The sequence below is a fragment of the Notechis scutatus genome, chromosome 2 (genome assembly GCF_049901735.1).
Source record: "Notechis scutatus isolate UNSWTSFEM ecotype Mainland chromosome 2, rNotScu1.2, whole genome shotgun sequence".
Lineage (NCBI taxonomy): Eukaryota > Metazoa > Chordata > Lepidosauria > Squamata > Elapidae > Notechis > Notechis scutatus.
The window spans coordinates 26,562,422-26,590,414 of NC_142010.1; the positions used below are offsets into that span (position 1 = coordinate 26,562,422).

The 27,993-nt window shown below is 39.0% G+C and overlaps 3 protein-coding genes across 9 annotated transcripts in view; 1 reads left to right on the forward strand and 2 right to left on the reverse strand.

The window, feature by feature from the left end:
• The window catches only part of LOC113428608 (major histocompatibility complex class I-related protein 1-like), a 684,789-nt gene that overhangs the window by 321,094 nt on the left and 335,702 nt on the right, over positions 1-27,993 (reverse strand). The window lies entirely within an intron of this gene.
• LOC113428674 (class I histocompatibility antigen, F10 alpha chain-like) overlaps positions 1-27,993 on the forward strand; it is a 156,967-nt gene that overhangs the window by 30,726 nt on the left and 98,248 nt on the right. The gene's annotated exons all lie outside the window — the stretch shown is intronic.
• On the reverse strand, positions 6,632-27,857 carry LOC148131952 (vomeronasal type-2 receptor 26-like). Its single transcript, XM_087953850.1, has 6 exons — positions 27,809-27,857; positions 26,448-26,686; positions 24,448-25,224; positions 20,960-21,172; positions 9,194-9,320; positions 6,632-8,138 (listed from the first exon to the last, which is right to left on the reverse strand). Exons 1-6 carry the CDS (start codon positions 27,831-27,833, stop codon positions 7,621-7,623), a joined length of 1,899 nt encoding a protein of 632 aa, XP_087809976.1. The 5' UTR covers positions 27,834-27,857; the 3' UTR covers positions 6,632-7,620.

Consider the following 27,993-nt stretch of genomic DNA (forward strand, 5'->3'; position numbering starts at 1 on the left):
CCCCTGGAGACACTCTTCTATAATGGTCATCATCAGTGGTGGGATTCAAAAACTCTCCAGAACTGGGGAGAAGGCGGAGCTTAGTTTGGCATGATACATGCTGTAATCTTGGGGCTCCGAGATCACAGCTGATATTTTCGCCCCGGTCCAGTTCTAACGACCTACGGCCGTCCCGTAGAGACGGTGACTGTGTAGGGCATTCCTGGATCCCAGGGACATCGCAAAGTCCCTGGTTCGATCCGGAAGAAGTCCTATTGCTGGCGTGCGAGGCAGCCTCCATAGCTGCTGAAGTCGGGACAGCTCCGGTAAGGAAGAGCTGAGAGTGAAAGTGTGTCGGCTGGGTGAGAAACTTTTTTTTTTTTGCTAATTAGCTGAGTTTTGAAAGGACGGCTCTGGATATAAGAAGAAATCTGTGATTTTTCTTTGACAAAAACTGGTATGGCGGCGTTTTAAAGGGATGTCAAATTGAGGCTTGGATTTTTTTCTATTTCTTACTTCTTCTTTTTTGAATTTCAGTAGCGACTTTATAGTTAACCGGATAGAATTTTCTCTTATATATATTTGGTTCTTTTTGATTTTTTTTTAAGATAGAGGCTCCTTTGGCTATTGTTTTTTTCTTTTATATATATATATATATATATATATATATATATATATATATATATATATATATATATATATGTGTGTGTGTGTGTGTGTGTGTGTGTGTGTGTGTGTGTGTGTGTGTGTGTGTGTGTATCTTTGGTTATTCGGGTTTTCTCCCGCGTAAGATTGGAAGTATCTGGCAACTGGCGTTTCGATGAAGTCTCATTCATCATCTTCAGGCTTCTGTCTTCAGCTCTGTGCTTCTCAGAGTGATGTGAGCTTGCAGCTACTTCTTCCTTTTAACTGCTAGTGGGGGTGTGACTTGATTGGGTGGAAACTTGGCTGTGTTCTCATTGGGTGGGGTGTGTTCTCATTGGTTGGGGGTTTGGCTGTGTTCTGATTGGTTGGGGGTTGGCCATGTTCTGATTGGCTGGAGGTGTGTTCTGTTCAGGTGGGGGCTTGGTTGTGCTCAGGTTGGTCTTAGTTACTGGGGATTAGAGCTGGTGAGCTGTGATCTTGCTGTTTGGCTTCGAGTTCGTGGTCGTGGCTGCATCTTCATGGTGGGGGTCAGTTCGTTTATGTATGGCTCAGAGGGTTTGAAGTGGGGGAGTGATGCAGCTGCAGTGCGGCTTCTGGTCTGTGGTGTGTCTCATCTTCTGTGTGGTGTGAGTCTGCTTTTAACGTGGAAGTGTGGTGGTGGCATCTTGTGTGGCCCTCGTGGGTGTGGGTCTGGTGTCATTCATCATGTTAGGTACCAACATATATGGTGAGGTGGCTGGTTTGAAAATAAATAAAGACAAAACAAAGATTTTGACAAAGAACATGCTACTGAGACAAAAGAGAAGAACTGGCAGACCTGCTGAAAATCCAAGTAACGAATAAGGTTAAGTATCTGGGGATACATTTGACAGCAAGATGTAGCACATTAAAAGAGAAGTACATTATATTAAACTTCAAGTCAACAGATAGCTATAGACTTGAAGAAATGGAAAACTTGCAATTGTCATTAATAGGGAGAATTTCAACAATTAAGATGAATATTTTACCTAGAATCCTATTTCTCTTTCAAACAATACCAATTAGGCTCAAGGAAAAGACTATTTTGATGATTTAAATAAAATTATGTTGAAGTATATATGGCAAGGTAAGAAAGCGAGAATAAAGCTAAAGCTTTTTGCAAGATGCTAGAATTAGAGGAGGTTTTGGTCTTGCCCAATTGGGAATTGTACTATCAAGCTGCAAGTTTGATGTGGGTTAAGGAATGGATAACATTAAGAAAGACTAGATTGTTGACATTAGAAGGTCATGACTTGCTGTTGGGTTGGCATGCTTTTTTTATGGTATAAGGGAACTCAAAACACAGGGTTATTTTAGAAGACATTATATACAGGTCTTTGTGGTTAAATTGGAGAAGATAAAAAGACAATGTTATTTGAAATTTCCAGTTTGGCTTATCGACTATTGGAGCATTTTCCTATCCTATAATTTATAAGAAGGAACAAACAGTTAGATATGGGGAACTATTGGATGAAAAGGGTGAACTTAAATCAATACAAAGTTTAGAGGGACAAGGTATAAAGATGAATTGGTTTTCATATGCGCAAATACATTCAAGGTATGATGAAGATTCTAAAACAGAGGGATTCTATGATAAACAGACTGATCTAGATAAGATTTTGATGGGTACTGATGAGAAGGTGATTAAAAAATTATATATATATTTTTTTTATTTATTTTTATTTATTTGATTTGTCAATTGTTTCCAAGATAATAAGTATAAGTGTATACATAGTTGTGAATACATGAAATGGGTACATATAAGAAAAATAAAAGAATAGAGAAACAATAGGACAGGAGACGGTAGGCACGTTGGTGCGCTTATGCACAGACCTCTTAGGAAAAAGGGTTGTGGTCAATGGTAGACAGTCTAAGGTTAAAGTTTTTGGGGTTTGGGGAAGAGACTACAGAGTCGGGTAGAGTATTCCAGACATTGACCACTCTATTGCTGAAGTCGTATTTCCTGCAATCAAGTTTGGTGCAGTTTACTTTGAGTTTGTATCTATTGTGTGCTCTTGTGTTGTTATGGTTGAAGCTGAAGTATTCATTGACAGGTAGGACATTGCAATGTATGATTTTATATACCATGCTTAAGTCAGACCGAAGACGGCGTAATTCAAGGTTTTCTAGTTCTAGAATTTCAAGTTTGGTGGCATAAGGTATTCTACAACGAGTAGAAGAGTGGAGAACTCTTCTTGTGAAATATTTCTGGACTTTCTCAATTGTGCTAATATCAGATACGTAATGAGGGTTCCAGACTGATGAACTGTATTCGAGTATTGGTCTAGCAAATGTTTTGTATGCTCTGGTTAGTAGTGTGATATTACCAGAGAAAAAGCTACGTAGGATTAGGTTAACAACTCTTAATGCCTTTTGGCTATGTAATTGCAGTGGGCTCTAGCACTCAGATCATTAGAGGTGAGATTCCAAGGTCCTTTACAGAGCTGTAAAGGTTATTTACTGGGAATTAAATTAGAAGAAGAACAAGTTAAAGAAACTATGATTGTTTGGGGAAGAATTTTGGATATGGGATTGATTTAGAGAAATGGCAAAAATTGTGGTCTCAAAATTATAAAATGACAATGTCAACAGCATATAAGGAAAATTTGTATAAGATGTTTTACAGGTGGCACTTTCCCCCAACAAGAATAGCAAGAATGTTCAAGAACAAATCTGAAAAATGCTGGAAATGTCATCAGATACCTGGCTCATATTACCATATGTGGTGGACTTGTGAGGACGCTTAAAAAATATTTGACTAAAATTTGCATGTGGTTGGAAAAAATGACAAAAAAACGTGTAGATTTGAAACCGAGTTCTTTTTATTGGGAATCTTACCAGATACATATAGTAAAGATTTGAAATACCTGATTGTAAATGTGTTAACAGCGGCTAGGATTGTATTTGCTAAAAACTGAAGAATGAGAAAATACCATCACAGGAAGAAATTATTAAGAAAAAATATTGGAATGTGCTGAGATGAGTAGATTGACATTTGAAATTAGAGAGCAAGAGGATAAACAATTTTATGAAATTTGGGATCTTTTTTATCAGTGGCTAGATGACAAAATACGATAATAGAATATTTAGAAAGTTAGATAGCAAGGAATACTTTTATTTTTTCTTTTGCCTATGTTATTTGACATTATATCTATAAAGTGTTTTTTAGGATAGATTTGGTATGATTATATGATTTGTTATAGAATAAACTGCTTAAAGTATTGTTCTCTCATAAAGCATGAATGATTAAAAGTATAGTCAAATGATTTATTAATAGCGATATTAGGATATATAAGTTTGGATTGACAATATGAGTTGTTATGTAATATAACTGCAATTGAGACTATGAAATGAATGCACAAAATCGATGAACCAACCGACACACTGTACGTACATAAGAGAGTTGATGTTTTAATGTTTTGTTTGTCTTGTTTGTTTGTAGAAAATCAATAAAATTGTTTTTGAAAAAAAAAACTCTCCAGAACTGGTCAGAACCTGCTGAATACCACCTCTGGTTGTCATCCTTCTGGTTAGGATACATCCAGAAAGTGATACTGGAGGAAGTTACTCCATCATGCCTGTACAATAGGATCATCTCAGTCTGCTTAAATACACTTCTAAGAGGTTCTTTTCAGTGGTGGGATTCAAAAATTTTTACTACTCATTCTGTGGACATGGCTTGGTGGCCGTGGTGTGGCTTGGTGGGCGTGGCAGGGGAAGGATACTGTGAAATCCCCATTCCCTCCCCACTCCGCTAACCTGCTTTTTGAGCTCCGTTCTCCTTTGCAGGGCAAGAAAAGAAGACCCAGCCAATCAAGTGGGACTCGGGAGGCAGAGAATAGATGGGGACGGGGCCAGTCAGAGGTGGTATTTGCTGGTTCTCTGAACTACTCAAAATTTCCATTATCGGTTCTCCAGAACTGGTCGAACCGGCTGGTTCTTTTCCCATAGATGCTGCCTTCTTTACTAAATGCTGAATGTACCAACATTTGTCCACTCGCAATGTCTACTCAGCCTCTGACATTGACCCTTTGACTTTTGCTGTGATCACATTTTTCTCCCCAGAAATGCTCTCCAATTGACCAAAGGACAGATTAATTTTAAAAAAAAAAGCAATTATTATATATGCAATGGCATGATAGCATCTAATGGACCATTTACCATTAGATTCGAAGACTTCAAATTATTGTTTGGTGATAAAGTAGCAAATTTACTCAGAAAAGGAAAACTACTATAGCTTTAAAAATGTATCTTTAGTTTCATTTTAACACTAAACTGAACTGGGTTTTCATAATCCAGCATCCTTGGATTCACCTCTCAAGCTGTTTCTCTTTCAATTTCAAAAACTCTCTTCCTTTCACAGCCTGTGGAGGCCTGATTGGTGGCACTAGACCCATGTGGTGGGCTTCAAAAATTTAGAAAAGGGTTTTCTGCCGAGTTGCTGGGTGGGTGTGGCTGTGGTGGGCATGACCTAGTCAGACTCCTGCAGCACGGGCCGGGGGAGGTGTTTTGCCCTTCTCGATGTCAGTGTTCTGTGGTGTAGGGTAAATGGAACCTGTTGATGTTTAACTGTGAAGAGGAGCCAATGTTAGACAGAGAGTAGTGAGGGACATATTTTGAGGTGACACAGTATGAAGGAACCGGAAGGGAGGAGTTAAGAAAAATAAAAGCAGTTTGTGTGCAGAGAACTCACATGTTAAGAGTATTATTACAAAATACGAAACGTTTCAGAGGAATTCCATTCCTTCCAGTAACTCCAAGACACAAGCCATCTCAAAGTACTTTTATTGGAACAGTACCTGGCACATTTTGGGAAGTCCAGAACTGATTTTTTCTCGGTTTCCCACACAGTCCCAAGCTACACCCTCCACCTTTTTTTTCCTCATCACCAGATCACATGCACCAACCCCACAGTAGTTTTATTCTTCTCTGCGCCACACTCTGTAACCTTGAACTATTAAAATAATCTATTTTGTCTACTAAGAGCTACTCAATTTACATCACCCCCTCCCACATTCTTCAACTGTGTGGCAGTGATGACTTCCATAGCTGGCACCCAGGCTTTGCAGACTTTCCTCAAGCCTCCGAGAGGGTGAAAACAGCCTCCCTGGGTTCCAGAGGATCTCTAAAAGCTGGAAACAGGCCCATTTCTGGCCTTCCAAACTTCTGGAGGCCCATTTTTGCCCTCCCTGAGGCTCTATGCATGCCCTGCACTTACCTGCATCCAATATGTGGGGACTCCTGGGAGGAGCTGGGTGGGGTGGGGCGGGGCCAGCCAGGAGTGGAATTTGAGGGTTCTCTGAACTGCATAAAATCTTAGCTAGGGCTCTCCAAACCACTGCAGACCCCCAGCCCCACTCCTGGACCAGTGTGCACTTAGCCCACTTCAGCAGCCCACTCCTGGGCCGATGTGCACTTGTCAGCCTACTCCAGCAGCCCACTCCTTGGCCGATGTGCATTTATGTCAGCCACAACAGATTTATTTATCTGGGAAAGCATTCATTCTCCAATCAGAGTCTTCCTGAGCATTGTTATGCAATTCTCTAGGCTTAGCAATTGACACATTAGGAGAATAGGAAAAAGAGAGTTGGAACAGAGCCCCAGGGTCAGTCTCTATTTGACCTAGGTTCACATTCATTCCTCCAAACCCAAATTCCCTCTGACTTTTTGGACATCTCTGGTTATTTTCACAGCAGGACTAGGAAAGGCTGAGAATTGGAAAGGAAGACCAAATACATTCAACGAACCTCCGTATTCAAAATAGACTTTTTAGACACAGAGTGTTGCTTTATCCACACCCATACATGGGACTGATACCAGTGGTGGGATTCAATTTTTTTTACTATTGGTTCTGTGGGTGTGGCATGGCTTGGTGAGCATGGCTTTGTGGGCATGGCAGGGGAAGAATACTGCAAAATCCCCATTCCTCCCCACTCTGGGGGGAAGGTTACTGCAAAATCTCGTTCCTCCCCACCCCACTAACCTGCTTTCCAGCTCTGAATACCACCTCTGGCTGTACATGGCAACAATGTGAATCCTGCTGCTAACATCTGCTTCTTTTGAATCAAATAAAGGAGGCAAAAATAAACAATTAAAGCTCACTGCAGTTATTATTCATTCAGTGTAGACAGGAAGAATTTCTCTTCAGAAAATAATGGAAGGAAATCCTACAGACAAAAAGATGCACATATTTATAAAAATGAAAATCATTTAGGCCAAAAGTGTCTAAAATGTTAAATCATTTTTTTCCCACCTGGATGATTGAGTCTTCATTTACATTTTGAAATACATTTTGGGAGAAACCTCTATAGTTGCTGTGACAAGAGTTAGTACATTCCAATTATTTTCTGAAATAATCAAAATTTATTTTACTGAAGAAGTTATTAGGGTGAGTAATGAAATGTCTCATTTTAACAAATGTTGGTCCAGTTGCCATGATTGAACCTTTAAAAATACATTTCAGAAAAGGAAGATAAGATGATGGGAAGTGTAGATATGCATATTTAATTTCATGTAAGCATGAATATTCACTATTAGTAAGCTTTAGTTTGCTTTCCTGTCCATCTAGGTTCACGATGTCCCATGTTTCATATTTATACATTTCTTCTAGTTGTAAGCTGCTCCTTCGTATTCAGGTCTGGCCTCAGAATGATAATGTAGCACTTGGGAATGAAGATACAGCCCAGCAGACCAGCACTGGAGGTCAAGATGGAGAAGACCTGCACAGCCACCATGTATTTCCCTTTGGTGCTCAGGTAAGAGGGCGGGAATGAAACCCAGACACTGCAGAAGACTAGCATGCTGAAGGTGATCAGCTTGGCTTCATTGAAAGTCCCAGGGAGATTTCTTGGCTAGGAAAGCCACCATGAAACAGATGGAAGCCAGGAAGCCCAGGTAGCTGAGGGTGATGTAGAACATGAGAACAGAGCCTTCATTACATTGCAGGATGATCTCTCCAGGCTGGAATGGAAGTCAGAATCAGAAAGGGGTGGACAAACTCCAAGCCAGATGGAGCAGGCGATAATTTGGACAGCAGAACAAGAAAAGGTGATGGAGTTGGCCAAGCTCCTCCCCAACCATCTCTTCACTCGGTTTCCTGGTTTTGTGGCCAAGAAAGCCAGCACCACTGTGATGGTTTTGGCCAGAGAAAGAAATGGCAACTGAGAAGATGATGCTGAAAACTGTTTGTCGAAGAAGGCAGGTGGCTTTCCTTGGTTGACCAATGAAGAGAAAAGGAGACAAGAAGCAAAGCAGGAGGGAGACCAGGAGGATGTAAGAGAGGTCTCGGTTGTTGGCTTTGACAATGGGGGTTTCTTGATGTTTAATGAATATGATTAAAACAAGACTTGTGGTTAGGAAGAGAAGTAAGGCAAAAGAGACCAGGATAGTGCACAGGTGTTCTTCATAAGACAGGAATGTTTTAAATTTAGGGATACAATCGACTTGATTCTCATTTGGATATTTATCATCTGGACACTTGGTGCATTTTTCTGTATCTGAGACAACCAAAAAGCAATATTATTTTAATATTTTACCCTTTCACTTTTCAAGAAATACATTTTTGGACAACAACTTTTACTAGGGGCATTTTCCAAATTACATTTCCTAAGATCTCTGGAGAAAGAAGATTAGAGGAATAACATTTTCTTTTTTTAAAAAAGGTATAATTCTGTATAATTGAGTGGAGACCCAAATGATTTCCTGTGTAATGTGCAGAATCTTAAGAGGAATCTACATTATTAGATGTTTAAAAAAATGAATCAATCTTTCTAGGCAAAATTCTTGGGTCCTGTCAGATGGCACATCTTAATGTACTTGACTCACAGGGTGCCAGCTTTGTGAAATCTAGTTGGTTGGCAGAGAAAGCTAGTCCTGCAAAAGATCTGGAATAGCTACTGGAAGCTTTGGTAATAAGGATGTAATGATATGTATCCATAATTGTCCATACTTCTTCAGCTTCTCAGTAGACCTCTAGCAGAGACTCATATTACAATAAACCTTCCAGGAGGTGGGCCTATTAAAATTCCTCAGGTTTCAAGAAACTTTCCTAGTATGATTGATTGTTTATTGTACCCTATGACTATCATTAAGTGTTGTACCTTATGATTCTTGACTCCTGACGAATGTCTCCTTTCTTTTATGTATACTGAGAGTATTTACACCAAGACAAATTCCTTGTTTGTCCACTCACACTTTGCCAATAAAGCTATTCCATTCCATTCCATCCTATCCTATCCTATCCTATCCTATCCTATCCTATCCTAATTCTATGTCCCTAGAAAGGCAAACGTGGCAGAACATATTCAAACTAAAAAGCATAAGAGATATTTTCTCTGGCAGTAGTAGAGTTTGCACAGTCAGTCACACTCTCCTATCTCTTCCGAGCCCCTTGACCAAGGTCTTTTTGCTATTCTTTCCTTTAGATATACAAATTAAAAATAGACAAGAAGACCAATTGAGCTTCCATCAGTCTTTTAACTTGCACTTTCATGACAATACTTTGGATGAAACCACTTCCATGAGGCCTGCCCTTTTCTTTGGTGTGACCCACCTTCCTGAGTGGAGAAGGTCCCCTCCGGACAAGGAACACAGTCATAGCAGCAAATGGGTTCGCCTTCTTGAGCCCGCTTGACAAATCCAGGATGACATTTTCCCACACACTTGGACTGAGGCAGAGGCTAAGCAGTAAAACAAGGAAAACCAAAGAAAATGTGACAGGACTCACCACCCATCAAAATGGAGGTCGACATGAACATCAGCCAAGTAGTCTCTGGGTTTCACGTAGATATATATGACATTTCTAAATGAGATTTTCAGTCATCTAATCTAGAGAGCCTGTTCAGATTAGGTGAAATTAGAGAATAATATGAAACCACCCTGGAGGACATATATGGAGTCCCCTAACCAACTTGCTCATATTGAAGAAGTCACTCAGATAAGCAGCAAACCCTTTCAAACCAACAAGAAAAGAAGCTCAGTTGCCATGAAATTTATAACTAGTTCCAAACATTGTAGGAGATAGAACTACTGCCAGATTTTTCTTTTAGACCGTTGTCTTTCCTTCTGGAATATCACACTGCAGTAAAGGACTTTTCTACTTAATAAAGTTTGAAGGGATGGAATTGAGAAAAGATTTAGCACTAAGTAAATGTTTTTCCTGCATCAACTCAGAAATTCAGAATACCCAAGGAGCTGTTGATACCATTTTACAAAGGAATTATTGAATCTGCAATTTGTGCTTCTATAACTGTCTGATTTGATACAGCAATAAAACAGGACCTGTACAGACTACAACTAATACTTAGGGCTGCAGAAAAAAAAACAATTGCAACCAGCCTGTCTTCTGCTGAGGATCTGTTATATTGCAAGGGTTGGAAAGAGAGCTGAGAAAATATCTAACAACCTCTCACATCCTGGACATAAATTGTTTCAACTCCTCCCTTCAGGATGCCACTATAGGGCATTGCACGTCAAAACAACCATGCACAGGCAGTTTTTCTCTCATGTCATCACTCTTCTAAACACCTAATTCTCAGAGCACTGTCTGATGCCTAAGAATATTTAACCCAATTCCTTGTGCATCCAATCACACTTGGCCAATAAAGAATATTTTGTTCTGTTCTGTTCTGTTCTGTTCTGTTCTGTTCTATTCTAATCTATTCCATGATTTTAAAGTATGATCATCTCAGATTAAATTGTAGAATAAACTTCATTCTAAAACATCTACTACTTTCTATTACATTTATTACTGTGTTTCCTCATTACAAATAAACTATGATGAGGAAACAAAATTATGTCCAATAGGATTTAGAAAGGTTTTTTCTTAACTACCTAAAAATTCAGAAGCAGGTCCTCTTTGACATAGTCCAAACAATCTCCTTAACACACAAAGGAAAATACAGTATATAGAAATTATAGTTATCAAAATTAAATGAGTTGTTCTTTGTTTATTTCTATATTTATATTCTCTGTTCATGTGACTGTCTTGCTGTTGAAATGAAACTAAAGATTACTGCCTATTTTCTAGAAATGTAATGAGATGAGATGGAAGTGAGGTCATGAGAATGTGACCAGTAGTGGGATCCTACCTTAGTCACTACCGGTTTCATAGGTGATCATGCATGCATGTGCATGCACCCCCCAACGTGCACACCCCTAACAAGGCAATCAGCTGAGAGGATGAAGAAACAAAATGCTAGGGCGACCCTCCACCTCCCATGCGCTTTTCAGTCTTTTATTTCAGCTGATCATTGGAGGCTTTTTTCTTCCTCTCAGCTGATCGGAGGCTTTTTTAAAAATACCAGTTCAGCTGAACTGGTCTGAACTGGTAGCATACCACCACTGAATGTGTCCCTCAAGAAGAGTAAATCAGGTATCCTTTGCTGAGGCACATGGGACATGAGTATGAGCTCTGTGGTAAAAAGCCCAGTTTGGTTTTCAAGAAAGGTCCTTTCTTTTGAAGAATTGTAAGTAGGTGACACCAACTGGCATGGAAATAAATACCTGAATGTATTATTAGTCAAATTAGGAGCCTCCTTTTTGCCCAGAGAGACTTTAAAGTAGCTAAGAATCAAAATAAACAATTGCATTCAAAGGGTTTTCAGATGAAGTGTCTTCTTACAAGCGAAAAGCCAAATGTAATCCAAATATTGTTATTTCCAATACGAGGAAGATGTCATGCCCCTGTTGGAGGCTGACTCCAAGGGAGAGGAAGAACAGCTGACAGGGAATGGGAGTATGGCTCCGGAGGTTATGGAGGAGGCTGGGGAAGGACAGAGGCCGGCTGGGCAGTCAGAGGAAGCCCATCCCCTCTTCATCCTAGGGCATGCAGGAGGAATGGAGAAGGGAACAACATGGCTTATAGGAGAGGAAGTGGCCATGATCCCCCTCATTGGCTGCTGTCGGCTCGACGACCGGTCTGTTGTTTAGATCTTCAGGTTGATTGCTGAATTCCTTTCAGGAAGCTTAGCCCTCGCAAGAGGCGAGTGAGGGACCCTTGCAAGGGTGAGGCTTAGCAGGACTCTCGCAAGAGTGAGTGCCAAGCACAAAGAAAAAGACACAAAACAAATGATTTCTTTAGGTGAGGAAGCACATAGCCTGAGGCAGATGGAATTGCCCGGTTGAGCCTGAGACAGATGGATTGTTCAGGCTGCCCGCTTGCTCTGCGCTGTCCTCTTTTTATTGTGCTGATTCAAAGAGGGGGAGTGAGGGGGTTTACAGAAAGACAAAGAAGTTACAAACTTTATCTTTGAAAACAGACTTACTTGATACAAATATGCTTGAACTTCTTGACTGTTATTGATAAGCATGTTTTTCCTGTATTTTTATCTGACACAAGCTTCTGTGATGATACATCGTGACTGCTATCGAATACACATTTTTATCTGACACAGGCTTTTGTGAAACTGAATACACATCCTTTCACAGGCTTTTGTGAAGTTAATCTTATCAGCTCCTTTTTCCTGTCAGCTTAGTGAACTTTGCTCTGAGAGGTATACGTGTTAAGCAAGATTTCTTCTATGGAAAATTACCAAAACAGAATAGAATAGCCACAATTCCTCCTTTTCTTTATTTTTGTGCTCATGATTCTAGGTAGAGTCCTTTTTCCTCTTGAGTAGTCCCATAAGGTGGCAACAAACCCTTCAGTTTGTTGGTGCCTTGCAGAACTCAACTCATACGAGAAAAGTCCTCATCCCCCAAATCATGACTTGGCAGAGTTAACAAAATTTCTTTGGGAGAAAAGGAATTTTTAGTGTCTAATTCTTCCTCTGACTCTTGGTCAGAGTACCATTCCAACAAAGGTTTTTGACAATATCTTTTGATTCAATGATAGATGTGAGAAAGCTAACTTCATTATCAAGTGTATTCAAGCGATCAGTTTTGGATGAATCATTAAGTGTAGTTGCTAACAATGTGTAAGAAGAATTAACCAACTGTACTAATGGATTCACCTGAATATTGGGTTTTTGTAGAAAGGTTGATTTCAAATTGTGATTGGGACCAACATCATAATTAGACATGGATATAGAAAGACGAATTGTAAAAATATTCCCTTCATCTCCTTGACCATCCCACTGACGTCCTCCCCAAGTGAACCCAACCATCCATTGTTTTTTTTTTTGCAAGTGTCTTTCCTTGTGCAGTAAAAGTGATTCTGAGTGGATTTATTCTCTGTCCACAACAAGGCCATTGAGAGCAGGAAGATGTGCTTGAGCACGGGTAATATGAATATAGTCATTTTTGGTAGGTGCTTCCCACCAGATATGACCTGTGGATACACAACTCCATTTTTACAATATCTGTCAACTACCCCACGCATGAGCAGAGCGAGAAGTACCAGTACTATGAGCAGGACAAAAATATAGTCTAAAGTTGTCAGCAGGTGCTGGAGAACAGGAGCCTTGCTTGTCCCATGTATCAGCTTGTAGTTTTTGTCTGCAAATTTTTCTACTCCTGTCCCCATTTCAGCAAAATCCATGAAAAGCTGAGGAAACCATGGCCATCTAGTATAGTTAGTGGTGGTATTTAAAATTTTTTCCTTGAAAATCAAGGATAGTCCAGGTGTAAGTTTGAGGTTGATGTTCATTTGTAGAAGATGATTGTATACTTGAGGAATGCGATGATAGCCAAATCTTGGAACAGCATGAGATGCAGACTGCTTAGAGATGGAGTTGTCAGCGATGAAGGCAGGATACCCAAGATGGCGAGCTCGAATGAGAGCTGTAGTCTTCTGCGATGGATGTCATCAGGGATGAGGTGGCGTCTTCGCACGACAGGTGGTTTGTAGCAATCAGGAACCCAGGAAGATGAATGATGCAATATGCATTTGGTGACATCACAGGGTGGAAAGCAGCAGTGAAGATGCCAGCGTAGTTTATCTCCAGGAAAAGTTGTCTCAGAATTAGCTTGAGATGGCAACGTAAGTAAAACAGAAGATAGTGGAGTAGATGCCACTGAAGAAGTGGAGAGCAATAGAACAGTGTGATTGAAATAAGTGTGATTGTGAAAAATCCTAAGCAAGAATATGAACCTATAGTAAGTTGAGTAACATGTATAGTTAAAAATATTAAACAAGGAGAATAGTAATAGTAAATAGTTATGTCAGAAGTAGGAGAAAAAAAAACTACCATTGTGTTGGAAAACATAATTACATGCAGAAAGAAGATTATCTTTAAAGATAAAGGTAACAGTGTCAGCAAGGAAAGCAAAAATAGCATCAGGAGATGCCTAAATTGAGAAAGACAGGAAGTATTGATATCAGAAGAAAGATTAGAGTTAGAGTCAGGTTTGCCATGGTAAGGTCTGACACAGCGAGCAGGAACCCAAAGCACTCGATCAGGAAGTTGAACAGCTGCGTAACCTTTTCCCCAGGTGATGAGCTGTGCAGGACCTTTCCACGCAGGATCTGGAAGCTGTCTGAAATAAACAAGAGGACGGGAAGAGGGAACTACTGGCTTGGTGAAGTGGCGAGAAGCCGCTGTGGAGGAGGAGTGCCAGTAAGATTGAGAAAGTTAAGAGTGTACAGACAAACATTTAAGATATTTTGCAACGTTGGGAGGTTCGGGGGGGCCTGAGCCTTTTTTCCCCAAGTGCCTATCAAGGGCTTGTTTTAAAGTTAAGTGTGATCTCTCACAATCGCTTGCCCTTGGCTGTTGAAGGGTAAGCCAAACTTATGTGTGATGGCCCACTTATGACAAAACTCAGCAAAGGGAGAACTGACATAAGCATTATCTGTTTTGAGAATTTTTGGACATCCCAACGTTACGAATGATCGAATACAGTGATTGATAACATTTTTAGTAGCCTCTCCTCTTTGCAATGTTGCTATAATAAACCCTGAATAAGTATCTACTGATACATGAATGTATTTCCAGGGAGCAAAGGGAGGATAATGAGTGACATCCATTTGCCCGTATCACAGGCTTGAGTACCCCTAGGATTAACGCCTTCAGGGATACCTTTGGCCTGCAGGCTACATGTTGGACATTGTTGAATTATTGCTGTGGCTTCTTGATATGTAATTCCAAATTGTTGCACTAGGGCTTTCCTGTTTTGATGAAAATAATCATGACTCTCCCCAGGTGAAAGCTGTTGGAGAAGGGGAGAGGAGGCCATAATTTTACAAGCCTCATCTGCCATATGATTGCCTTCTGCTAAAATCAGGCAATTGCTGATGACTTCTGATATGAGGTACAAATAAAAGTTTCCTCGCTTTTCATCAATGTCTGAAGCTGTAAAAAAGTTTCATTAGAGAGGGAGGGGTAACAGGAGAAATATATGCATCAAAAATATGAGCAACCATCTGAGTAACATACATGCTATCAGATATTACATTTAAAGATTGTTGTGAAAAAAGAGACAACGCCAATAAGAAAGCAGCTAATTCAGCTTGTTGTGCTGATGATTGTGAAGTAGTTAGCGTTTATGCCATTGAGCATTTTCATACCATGTACATGCTCCAATATTTTTGAACCATCAGTAAAGACAGTTAAGCCTTCCTTCAATGGCTGTTGGACAAAAGGTGATTGTAAAACAAAGGAACTGTCCTCAACACCTGCAATCGTGAATCAGAGGGAAGGTGGCACGACACTTGGCCACACCAATCTTCCAACGCATCCTGCAGTGTTGTGGAAGTCTGAAAAAGAGGTTCCCATTGAGTAATCTTAAAAGAATATACAATGTAAAAATATCCATTCCCATTAGAGCTTTGGTTCTCTTAAGCCCTTTTTCTATAAGAGAAGCCATTTTGTGCTGCTCTAGTAAAAATAGATGTTTTTGGAGTGTGTGGTAGATGTAACCATTCCAAGATATGAAGATTTTTGTATTAGATATTTGAACAATTATTGCAGTCAGTAGTTGATGAGTGGAAAGAATAGCAAGAGAAGGTGGTTTATCTGTGAGTGCACGATTTACCCATTGAGTTGCTAGGGCTGTGTTTACTTGTTTTAAAGCTTCTAGATGCTGATCCGAAAGATAGACCTTATCTGCAGGATTTTTCAATCCTACTAGTGCTTGAAAAAGTGGTGATAGCATCTGTGTGGTTAGAGCAAGATATGGTCTAGCCCAGTTAATAACCCCAAGCACTGCTGTAATTGGACCAGTGTTGTTGGCTGTGGAAGTGTAAGTGAAGGAATTTGTGGAGATGCTGTGGAAGCTAAAACCTTGTGACCTAAATATTGCATTGGGTAGTGAGACTGGATTTTTTTCAGGTGCTATATGTAACCCTGCTTTTGCTAATGTGGTCAAGAGGATTGGAAAAGTTTTGAACTGTCCCCTTTGGCCCATCAGCAGCAATTAAGATATCATCCATGTAATGATATACAAGAAAATTAGGAAATTGAGATCTATAAGGATGCAGAGCCTCATTGACAAAATATTGACACATAGTTGGTGAATTAAGCATACCTTGTGGAAGAACTTTCCATTGATACCTAGATGTGGGTTTAGAATTGTTAGCTCTGGCACTGTAAATACAAGATGATCCTATCCTTTTGTGCCAGAGGTATAGAAAAGAAACAGTCCTTTAAATCTATTATTATGAGATCAAATCCAGCTGGAATCAAATTAGGATTAGGCAGACCACACTGCAGTGATCCCATAGGTTGAATAATAATATTCAAAGCTCTGAGATCACAAAGGAGACGCCATTTGCCAGATTTCTTTTTAATTACAAAGACAGGGGTGTTATAAGGACTGGTGGAAGGTTCAATATGTCCCTCTAATAACTGTTGATGAACAAGAAGATGTAAAGCCTCCATTTTTCTTTTGTGAGAGGCCATTGATCCACCCAAACAGGAATAGAGGTTTTAAGAGTAAGAGATAAAGGAGAAATAGACATTTTAATAGAAAAACTATGGTATCTGAATATAAGCCTGAAATTGAGAAAGTAAATCACGTCCCCATAGATTGCAATGTAGAGGAAGGATATAGGGTTTAAGATAAGCAGTTAAGGTAGAATGCTCAGTAGAAGCAGAGAGCCAATGAGAGCTGACCTTAGCAGCTTGAGCTCCACCTATACCCTGCACTGAAGAAGCTTCTGTGAGAGACCAAGAAGAGGGCCATTCAGAAGAATGAATAACAGAAACATCTGCATCGGTGTCAATCAGACCTTCAAAAATTCGACCATTGAGTGTAACAGAAAGAGTTGGTTTTGAAGCTTGAACAGGCTGCTGTAATGCAAACAAAGAAAGTGGTTCAAAAAGAGGCAAAATTATAAGTGTAGCCACTACTGTTCCCTTTTTTAAAGAAAAACAACGATCTCCTATTGCAGCCAAAGCAAGATTATTAAGAGCAGAAGAATCATATAAGTAAGGAGCTGCAACCACACCTTCTATTGTAAGAGAAGAATTGGGAATAAGCAAGACAGATGTGGAAGGAGGCAAAGGTTTGAAAAGCGTTGTAGTTAAAGGAAGAGTAAAAACTGCACCAGGATCATCATACACAAGATCCTCTAACAGCACCACAGGAAATGTTGTGACAGGTAATTCAGCCTTTGTAGCGGGGCTAGCTGAAGACCCCTCAATTAGTTTCCCGAAGGCTGAGAAGGAGAAGGATTAGAATGACAATTTGAAGCCCAATGATAGCCTTTCCTGCAGCGAGGACAGATAGTTTTTGGCTTAGATGAGGAAGATGGACCTCTGGTTTGGCCACGAAGAACAGCTCCACCTCCTGGCATACGACATTGATTTTTAAAATGTCCTGGCTTTCCACAGTTAAAACAATTGCCATTGCGTGTTACAGCAAAAGCATCAGGAGAAGAAGTGAAAGCAGAATTAGGATTTGGTAATGAAGCAGTGATTGCAGTAGCAAGCATATCCATTTTATGAGTGGTTGTTCCTACAATTCTACAGAGTTGTAAAAACTCAGCCAAAGTCACTCCTGGCTTATTAGCAACTGGCTGTAGAATTTTTGACAATCTTGATTTGCATTTGAAAAAGCCAATTTTATAAGTAATTCTTGTTTAGAAACAGAATTATCTATCTGTCTATCTAAGGCTGTTTGAAGTCGACTGATGAATGAAGCATAAGGCTCATCAGGACCTTGCATAATTTTAAAAATGCTTGAGTGGACTGCGAATCTGAATCATCCACACGCTTTAAAGCATTCATAGCACACATATGAATAATAGCAAAACTACGACGGGGAGAATTTTGTTGTTGTACTAGAGTGGAGAATTGACCTTTGCCCATTAAATGATCTACAGTTACTCCAGCAGGCAAACCCCTACGAATTTCAGCCTCAATACCTTTTTCATATTCAGATTGCCACACAACATATTGCGCTGGAGTCATAAGCATAGAAAAAAGCATTTTCCAATCATACAATAACATAACTGTATTAGCTGTAACCAAAGAATCAAGTATTCCCCTAGTAAAGGAGAATGCAGTCCATAAGTTGTAACTGCATCTTTTATATTTTTCAAAACTTTAAACTCAATGTTAGTATGAACATTGCCTCCTGCTGCTCCAGGGATGATAGTCATAGGATAAGCAGAAGGATTTTCTGTCTCTAAAGATAGAGTTGATGACAGAAGATTAGTTATAATTCCTCCCACAGGTTTCATAGGAGAAGAATCAGGAAGAGAAGAATGAGAGGAAGGAGGAGGGGAAGAAATATCTGGATAAGGAGGTGATAAGGAAGAATTTGTATCAAGATGAGCTACAAGAGGCTTGGAAGTTTTTAAATTAGAAGAAAGGGAATCAGAGGAAACAGGAGAAAGAGAATTTTCAGGAAGACTAGAAGAAGAATAAACAATTGTTATAGCAGCCATTATCGCTCTCCAAGAGATAAGTATATCCATGGGAGCTCTGGGAACTTCATGTAAATATTTTCCTAATTTTTCCCATTGAGAATGGCTAAGAGTTCCAGCAGATGGATAGGCTGGACAGTGTGCCTCAATATAAATTATAAATTTATTTAAAGATTTCTTAAATGGGTACACAGTTGTACCATTAATTTTCTGAAAGGAATTAGCCTTCTTCACTAGACTATAAAGTTCGTCCCTGTGCCCTGACGAAACTTGAGAAAGTGAGGAGCCCATTACTTACGATTAAATGCGAAACCTATGCCAGGTGCGTAGCAATGGGAGTGAAGGCGATGCCTCTAGCCAGAAGTCACACCTTGGAACCTGAAAATCGAAGAGATCCCAGACGAATCAAGGGATCCCGGACGAGCCCCCAGCTGTCGCGTCGGCGACGGTCTGTTGTTTAGATCTTCAGGTTGATTGCTGAATTCCTTTCAGGAAGCTTAGCCTCGCAAGGGCGAGTGAGGGACCCTTGCAAGGGTGAGGCTTAGCAGGACTCTCGCAAGAGTGAGTGCCAAGCACAAAGAAAAAAGACACAAAACAAATGATTTCTTTAGGTGAGGAAGCACATAGCCTGAGGCAGATGGAATTGCCCCGGTTGAGCCTGAGACAGATGGATTGTTCAGGCTGCCCGCTTGCTCTGCGCTGTCCTCTTTTTATTGTGCTGATTCAAAGAGGGGGGTGAGGGGGGTTTACAGAAAGACAAAGAAGTTACAAACTTTATCTTTGAAAACAGACTTACTTGATACAAGTAACGAACTTCTTGACTGTTATTGATAAGCATGTTTTTTCCTGTATTTTTATCTGACACAAGCTTCTGTGATGATACATCGTGACTGCTATCGAATACACATTTTTTATCTGACACAGGCTTTTGTGAAACTGAATACACATCCTTTCACAGGCTTTTGTGAAGTTAATCTTATCAGCTCCTTTTTCCTGTCAGCTTAGTGAACTTTGCTCTGAGAGGTATACGTGTTAAGCAAGATTTCTTCTATGGAAAATTACCAAAACAGAATAGAATAGCCACAGGCTGCAGCTGTGGGGGAATAGTATATAGGAGGGGTGTTTAAAACAGCATTGCTAGAAGCAAAGCATGTTTTATTTCTGGCTGAGGTTTATCTTGGTTGGTGTTCTTCCAATGGACTGTGCCTTGTTATCTTCTTGAAGTTTGTAATTAATTATCCTGGTCTGTTGTGGATAATTCCTTCAGTGCAGTTTATTTATTTATTTTATTTATTTTTTATTTCTTCATTATCTGTTCTTTGAGTTTGGACTGTATTTCTTTATTTTGGAGACTATTTTGGAAAGAGTTTAATCTCCAACTGCGAACAATTGAACAGTGAGGCCAAGTTGGAGGCATTAAAGGAAATTTATTTAGAAGGGTTTTTCTTTAGATCAAAGTCTTGTTTAAGTACTTCAGTTTTCTCAGTCAGGGCATTATTTTACATCAAAACAGTTTTAATGATTTCACTGAAAGCCTTAGCCCTCCTTCCTAGGAGCAGAAGGCCTGTTGCTCTATCCCAGTTGGATGAAAGAGAAGCATCGATAACTCTGGTCAGCTCTGGCCTGTATAAAATCTCTCAGATTATGGGTTTCCTTTCAGGAGACACTGTCTCCAACCAGGACAAGCTGAATCATAATGTCAAGGGTTATTTTCCACTGGGTCAAGCGTGACCTCCATTCAGTCCTGACTCTTTTTTTATCAGGTTCATTCCAAACTGGAACCCAAGCATTAGTCAACAGAATTGTTTTTTGCTTTGCTGTTTCTGGACAAGGAACTAACAAACATGAGGTTATCAACCCATAATACCTAGCACTTGAGGCAGTGGTGGGATTCAATTTTTTTTACTACTGGTTCTGTGGGTGTGGCTTAGTGGGTGTGGCATGGCTTGATGGGTATGTCGTGGCTTGATGGGCGTGCGTTGGTGGGCGTGGGTTGGTGGGCGTGGCTTGGTGGGTATGGAGGAGAAGGTTACTGCAAAATCTCCATTTCTTCCCCATCCTACTAACCTGCTTTCCAGCTCTGTTCTTCTGTGTAAGGCAACAAAAAAGGACCCAGCCAATCAGATGGGACTCGGGAGGCAGAGAATAGATGGGGCGGGGCCAGTCAAAGGTTGCATTTGCCAGTTCTCCAAAGTACTCAAAATTTCTGCTACGGTTCTCCAGAACTGGTCAGACCTGTTGAATACCACCTGTGACTCGAGGGCCTCTCTCACCAATTTTATCCTAAATAATAATCACTCGGTATCTTGATCTGGATGTAGCTGAATCATCTTAAAACAGTGTTCCATACACTGCTCATTACAGAATCTGTTCCATTACAGTGTTCTATTACAAAATCTGAAATACACCCTGATTGAAGTGTTTTTGAAGCCTCCTATCCAGCTAAGAAAATTATACATGTTATAGTCCACACATAAAATTCTTAATGAATTTCTGATTAGGCTTAGCCACTTGAAATGGACACTAAAGCTTTGGAAAAGAGAGAAAAGACACCAATATTTCACTCACCTTGTTGAGCCACTTTAGCAGTAAAAGCACATATTGGTTAATAGTAAGTCTCTGCCTTTCAAAACTCCCCAGCTGCTCTTCCATGCAATCCTCTTCAGGGATAACCACCCAACTCAGGATGTTCATATCTGCCACCAGATCTCCATGTTGGTCCAAGTACAGTTTCATCTCAGAGAGGTTGCAAAATTCATTCTTCTGCAGAAAGGGATGAAGCTACAATGGAAACAGCCAGCAATTTTAAAAGCAATAACCTTGCTGTCTGAACCAACATGGTCTTTTCACATTCAAACCTTTCTTCTAGACTTGTCTAATTTCCAAATGTTCTTAATTCTGACCAAAAAGTGTTACCATTACCTGCATAACTGAATGAAAAGTTTCAGCAAAACCTGTCAATCATATATTCTATACTTGTCTAATTTGCAAATATTCTTAGTTGGAAAACAAGTGTTACCACTATTTTCAAAAATGAAAATGAAAGGTTGTGCAAAATTTCTCTATCATATACAGTATTAACAAAATATTAAATTGACAATATTTGTTAACTATAAGGAACATTCTAGAGCAAACACAAATAAAATTAAGAAATAAACAAATAAAGAGATTATCCTTAAATGTTTTGGAAACAACAGATTACAAGAACGCTTGGATTTGTCAAAAAGAAATTTGCCAGGCTAATATTCTCCAAGTTAAAAGATGGGAAACCCAAGCCAACCATGAGCTAATTCAACTTCATTGTTAGGCTATAATAGAATCTTGCAAGTTTGAAAGAATAAATCCCCTACCAACTGTTGAGGTAATTCCCCGTTAGGAGAATGAGCGCACACAGGGAGACATAATGAGACTGGTGAAGAATAACACACAACCAGCACACAGATACACTGAATAGTAAAATGTAGGTTTTTACTTCCAGTAAAACCGTTAAGCAAAGTTCAACAAACAGTCCAAGTCATACACGGTTATAGCAGTCAATTTTCAGTCCAGGGATAATCCAATAACAAAGTCCAGTATCATAAACAGTTCAGTAAAAGACTCACATCAAATCCAAGAATAACAACAATCAGCAACAGTCAACAGGGAAAAGCAGGAACGGCAACACTCTCAACAACAGGACTAAACAACCCAGGTTTCTGATTCCATCTTTTGTATTACAGTCAAATAATTTTCATTCTTTCTTATACAACTTGAAAGTTATGAAAAACAATTAGAACTTGGTTGTCTATTTTTCTATAATACTGCATCCAGTTTTGGTCACCACAATATAAAACAGATGTTGAGATTCTAGAAAGAGTGCAGAGAAGAGCAATAAAGATTATTTGGGATTGGAAGCTAAAACATATAAAGAATGGTTTTGGAATTGGGTATGTCTAGTTTGATGAAAAGAAGAACTAGGGGTGATGTTATAGCAGTATTCCAATATCTAAGGATTGGGTTGAACCTCTTCTCCACCTGGAGTAGCCATCACTTAAAGAAGCTTTAGCTAAAATTCCTGCAGAGAGGAGAGGTTGTCAAACTCATTAGTTAATCTTTAATGTGGGCTCTTACACATGCTTGATCAGATTCTCTTAGAGCAGGGCTGTCAAACTCCTAGCCAACAGGCTGAATGCATCACGTGCTGGTCATGCCCATGCCTGGTTCAGTGAAGTGGAAAAAAATCCTGAAATGTCACGTGCTGCCACTGTGATGACCTGAGTTTGACACCCCTGGGCTAGATGATCTCAGGGTCTCCTTAAAATTCATGAATACTGGGTTAAAGAATGGATAACGTTAAGAAAGTCTAGATTACTGGCATTGGAAGGACATGATTTATTATTGGGTTGGCATGCTTTTTTATGGTATAAGGGAACTAAATCGCAGGGTTATTTTAGAAGGCACTATATACGGGAATCGTTATGGTTGAATTGGGAGAAAATTAAGAAACAATGTTATTTGAAAATTCCAGTTTGGTTATCAACTATTGAAGCTTTTTCCTATCCCATAATTTATAAGAAGGAACAAACAGTTAGATATGGGGAAATACTGGATGAAAAGGGTGAACTTAAAATGATGCAAAAGCTAGAAGAACAAGATATAAAGATGAATTGGTTTTCATATGCGCAAATACACTCAAGGTATCTTAAAGATTCTAAAACAGAAGGATTTTATGATAAATTGACTGATTTAGATGGGATTTTGACAGGTGCTGATGAAAAAGTGATTAAAAAACTATATAGTTATTTGTTGGAAATTAAATTAGAGGAAGAACAAGTCAAAGAAACAATGATTGTTTGGGGGAAGAATTCTGGATATGGGATTGATTTAGAAAAATGGCAAAAATTGTGGTCTCAAAATTATAAAATGACAATGTCAGTAGCATATAAAGAAAATTTGTATAAGATGTTTTACAGGTGGCATTTTCCCCCGACAAGAATAGCAAGAATGTTCAAGAATAAATCCGAAAAGTGTTGGAAATGTCATCAGATCCCTGGCTCATATTACCATATGTGGTGGACTTGTGAGAAGGCCAGGAAATACTGGACTAGAATTCGCATATGGTTGGAAGAAATGACAAAAAAACATATAGATTTGAAACCAGAGATTTTTCTATTGGGAATCTTACCTGATACATTTAATAAAAACTTAAAGTATTTGATTGTAAATGTGTTAACAGCGGCTAGGATTGTATTTGCTAGAAATTGGAAGAGTGAGAAAATACTATTAGAGGAAGAAATTATTAAGAAAATACTGGAATGTGCTGAAATGAGTAGATTGACATTTGAAATTAGAGAACAAGAAGATAAACAATTCTATGAAGTTTGGGATCTTTTCTATCAATGGTTAGATAAAACAATATAATAATAGAATATATATATATTTTGGTTTTGATAATATTTTTAGAATATTATATTAAGATAGATTTGGTATGATTTTACGATTTGTTATAAATTAACTAAATTATAGTTATCTCGCTTAAGCATGAATTAGTTAAATTATAGTCAAATGATTGTTTAATAAGGATATTAGGATATATAATTGTTGATTGATAATATGAGTTATTATGTAACATAATTATTATGATGACTATGAAATAGATGCACAAAAAGGAGTGATAAACCAACCGATACACTGTCTGTAAATTTATGAAGAAGGATGATGTTCTTATGTTATGTTTTATGTTTTATGTGTTTTTATTTGTTGTTAAAATCAATAAAACTTTTATAAAAAAAAAAATTCATGAATACAAAATGCTAAGATACTAATCACAAATCCATGAATACATGAATTTATTTCAAAATGAAGACATCCTTTTTAAAATTAGCAGTGTTTAATATCAAATTATATCTGTCATGGGTGTCCAACCTTTGAAACATTATTCAAAAAACAAACAGATTGCCAACAATTGTCTGTTGACCATTTGTAGCACAAGGAAGTGCAGAAAGTTTTCATAATTTTCCTTTGGATTCCTTCTCCAAAGGAACTAAGTTTTATGGATCCTTGTCGGGATCCCATACCTGCCATGGCTGCAGCTTTGGAATGTTCAACTTCTCTTTGCCCTCCTTTCTTCTCCTCCTGGATCTGGAGGAATATGCAACATTCAAGGCATAGCCCAGAGTCTTAATGACACTATAAGCACGGTGGTCAATTTGTAATCTGTTGCTTTTATCCTGGGTCTCCAGTGGTGCTTTCTGGATGCATCTTCTCCGGCCTTTGACAGAAAAGACGTGTTTTGCAAAAGAACAGTGAAAACACTTATGCAAGGGTTCCACAAATATAAATGGTTCAAAGGAATCTTCATACCCTCTTTCCTGAATATAAAAGTTCCAAATACTATGGACATATTCATAAACTCTGTGACTTTTCATTGGCAAGTCTCCAAAGAGTGTGATGATCCAGACTTTCCCTTCAGTGGGGCGTGGCAAGCCATCAAGTGTAAAATGGACTTGGTGAATTCCATCCATCATGCTACTATAGTCAGTAAAGAAAACAAAGACATTGACTTGCCTCCACTTGGAGAGGGCATTCTTAAGTGGTGCTGCATGTCTAGTCATAGACAATTGTTGTGATATAACAACACAAATTCCATTTCTGACAAGCATAGGAGTAAAGGTCCTCATGAAATTTTCTCCCTGCTCTGTGTCTGAAGCAAAGAGACCAATCAAGGTCCATCTGAAATGGAGGAGCAGTTGGACAATTGCGGGGTACTGGACCCCATTTTTGGGGGCCATCCGGAAGAAAAAAGGGAATTGAGTTTTATCACTCAGAGCCTCTGAAACAAATCTACAAGTGATCTGAAAAAGCAATTAAGAATCCTGGGTTATATTTACAGTCAGACCATCCAAAATATTACCTCTTAAGAAATCCAACTTGGCACTCATGAAAATATTAGAGTAGTTTATTCTTGATTAGCTATTAGGCCATATTAAGACATAAAACCTTAAACACAGAACATTAAGAAGACTGCATGTAAATATGGAATACAGAATACAAATTAAGTAAAAAAGAATAAGAATAAAAATGGAAATCATATTTCTGTAATACTCTCCAATTTAATGTAATCAGTCACATGTGTAGATTTCAACCAAAATATTTCATTGTAATAAGGGGACATACTACATAGGTCAATGAATATTCTCAGTCATCCAGTAAAGTTGTCTGGAAGTTAAGTGATGGCAATTGGACTTATTTTTTTTATTTGAAACTTTTCACTGCTTATTCAAGTAGCTTCTTTGGTGAGGGCTCCTTGGTGGTCTCTGAGCTTGCTTGTTTTCTTGTAGACTTATCATTACCCAGTCTAGATAACATCATCAGTGCTAGTAAGGAGTGCTGTTTACCATTGAAAATGCCATTATGTTGATTAAGATCATGTACTGTAACTTTGTCTCTTGTATCCTTACAATTTATAATGACTGTTTCCTAGTATGATCTAATGCTTATTGTACCCTATGACTATCATTAAGTGTCGTACCTTATGATTCTTGACTCTTGACAAATGTATCTTTTCCTTTAGGTATACTGAGAGTATTTACACCAAGACAAATTCCTTGTGTGTCCAATCACTTGGCCAATAAACTATTCTACTCTACTCTACTCTACTCTACTCTACTCTACTCTACTCTACTCTACTCTACTCTACTCTACTCTACTCTATTCTATTCTATTCTATTCTATTCTATTCTATTCTATTCTATTCTATTCTATTCTACAAAATATGAGCTTCCCATCATTGCTGCAACTTCCTTTTTACAGTGGACAATTTGATTGGACACAGTGGCTCTCTTCACCTTCACAAGTATACAACAGAAGCCTCCAAAGCAATGAAGACAATGTCATGAGTGGATATGGCTGCTTTGATTCCTCCTCACTGACTAGTCCAATATCCACCATGACACCTAAAACAACTATGGTGAGAAGCAGCTCTTGAATTCCATAGAGAACTTATGGCTAGATCTATTGTTCACCAACCCCATTCATTTTACCAGATTGAGAAACACACACACACATACACACACACCTGAGGGACTTTGTAGGTTCCTACTAATGTAGACATCTGCATGGAGACTTCCCTGAAAGCTCCATCAATAACAGCCAGAAGGTTGTCCGTTGCTCCACAGCTATAGTTAGGAACATTGGCTTCTCCAGTAGACAGCATGTCCATTAGGGCATCCGAAGTGTGAAGAGTGCTCAAATAGTTGTCATGGATGTTGTAGCCAAGTGTGAGGTTTTGCAGGAGTTGGGTATTCTTGTTGATCACTTGAATGGGGAGAATGAAGGGAAGCATTTCTGGGAGATTAGGATCTCTAATCCTGTACAAATATTTCCATGTTATTATCATAAAGTATGCATTTATTAATTTATTCTTTGTCTCCACAACCCTATTGAGCATTAAAGCAATACTGATTCTAAAACAGAGACAGATCATTGTCATCCATCATCATTTAAGTTTTGTTGGCATTGAGAAGATGAGATGGAGGACTACCTCTGTCCCATCTTCTCCATCAGGGTTTCTAGTCACAAATACATCATTATTTGTAGCAGCACTTATTTTCATTTGTCAAATAATCAGAATTCAGAATAGTTTAATAATTAAACTAGTTATTAAGGTAGTGGTAAAGGTTCCCCTCGCACATATGTGCCAGTCATTTCCAGCTCTAGGAGGTGGTGCTCATCTCTGTTACAAAGCCGAAGAGCCAACGCTATCCCAAGACATCTCTGTGGTCATGTGGCTAAATGCCGAAGGCACACGGAAGACTGTTACCTTTCCACCAAAGTGGCCCCTATTTTTCTATTTGTATTTTTTATGTGCTTTTGAATTGCTAGGTTGGCAGAAGCTGGGACAAGTGATGGGAGCTCACTCCATTATGTGGTGCTAGGGATTCAAACTGCCAAACTGCTGACCTTTCTGATCGACAAGTTCAGCATCTTAGCCACTGAGCCACCACGTCCCATAAAGTAGGTATAATATACTGTATAAATATATTGTATAGAAGAGAGGTGAGGGAGGAATAAATCAGCCAGCAAATAAATTAGAAAAAAATATCAAATCATTCTTATTCCTACAAGAAGCAGCATTTAACATGGACTGGCAGGCAACTACAACACTTTCAATGATTATACATCAGTATTCAAGAGTTGAACTTGGGACTGAAAGGGGAGAAGATGATCTGGATTTCTGTGCCTGTCTTCCTCAAGTTCTCTTAGTGTTTCATCTGCCCTATCTTTTCATTTTAGTCTATTTCAGGATAAGGCAAAAGTGGATAAATCAAATTTAAAAAATGTGTACATCTTCTACAACTTAGAAATAAATGGAATAGGAAGAAAGGAAGAAGAAATGCACATGGGGGAAATGCAACTCCATTGCACTGAATGACTTACGGAGAAGAAATATAACGAGCTCCATTGAACTGCAACGGCTCAAGCAAAGGTTTTGTTGCAGTTTGAACCGCACTAATAATGTGATCTCCTGGCCCATAATAGTTCCATGGATTTCCTCTGTCTTGTTGCTTCAAAGTTGGGGGGCACTTGGTTTGGAGCCTCCCAGAGTTTCTCTGGGTCAATAC

Bases quoted from the DNA above. Each gene is read 5' to 3' on its own strand.
- LOC148131952 (XM_087953850.1), bottom strand. From the start codon at position 27,833: ATGGAGCTCGTTATATTTCTTCTCC. The intron at 26,687-27,808 runs GTAAGTCATTCA...TCCCCATTCAAG, and splicing joins GCTCGTTATATTTCTTCTCC to TGATCAACAAGAATACCCAA. The intron at 8,139-9,193 runs GTGGGTCACACC...TGGTTGTCTCAG, and splicing joins GACCTTCTCCACTCAGGAAG to ATACAGAAAAATGCACCAAG.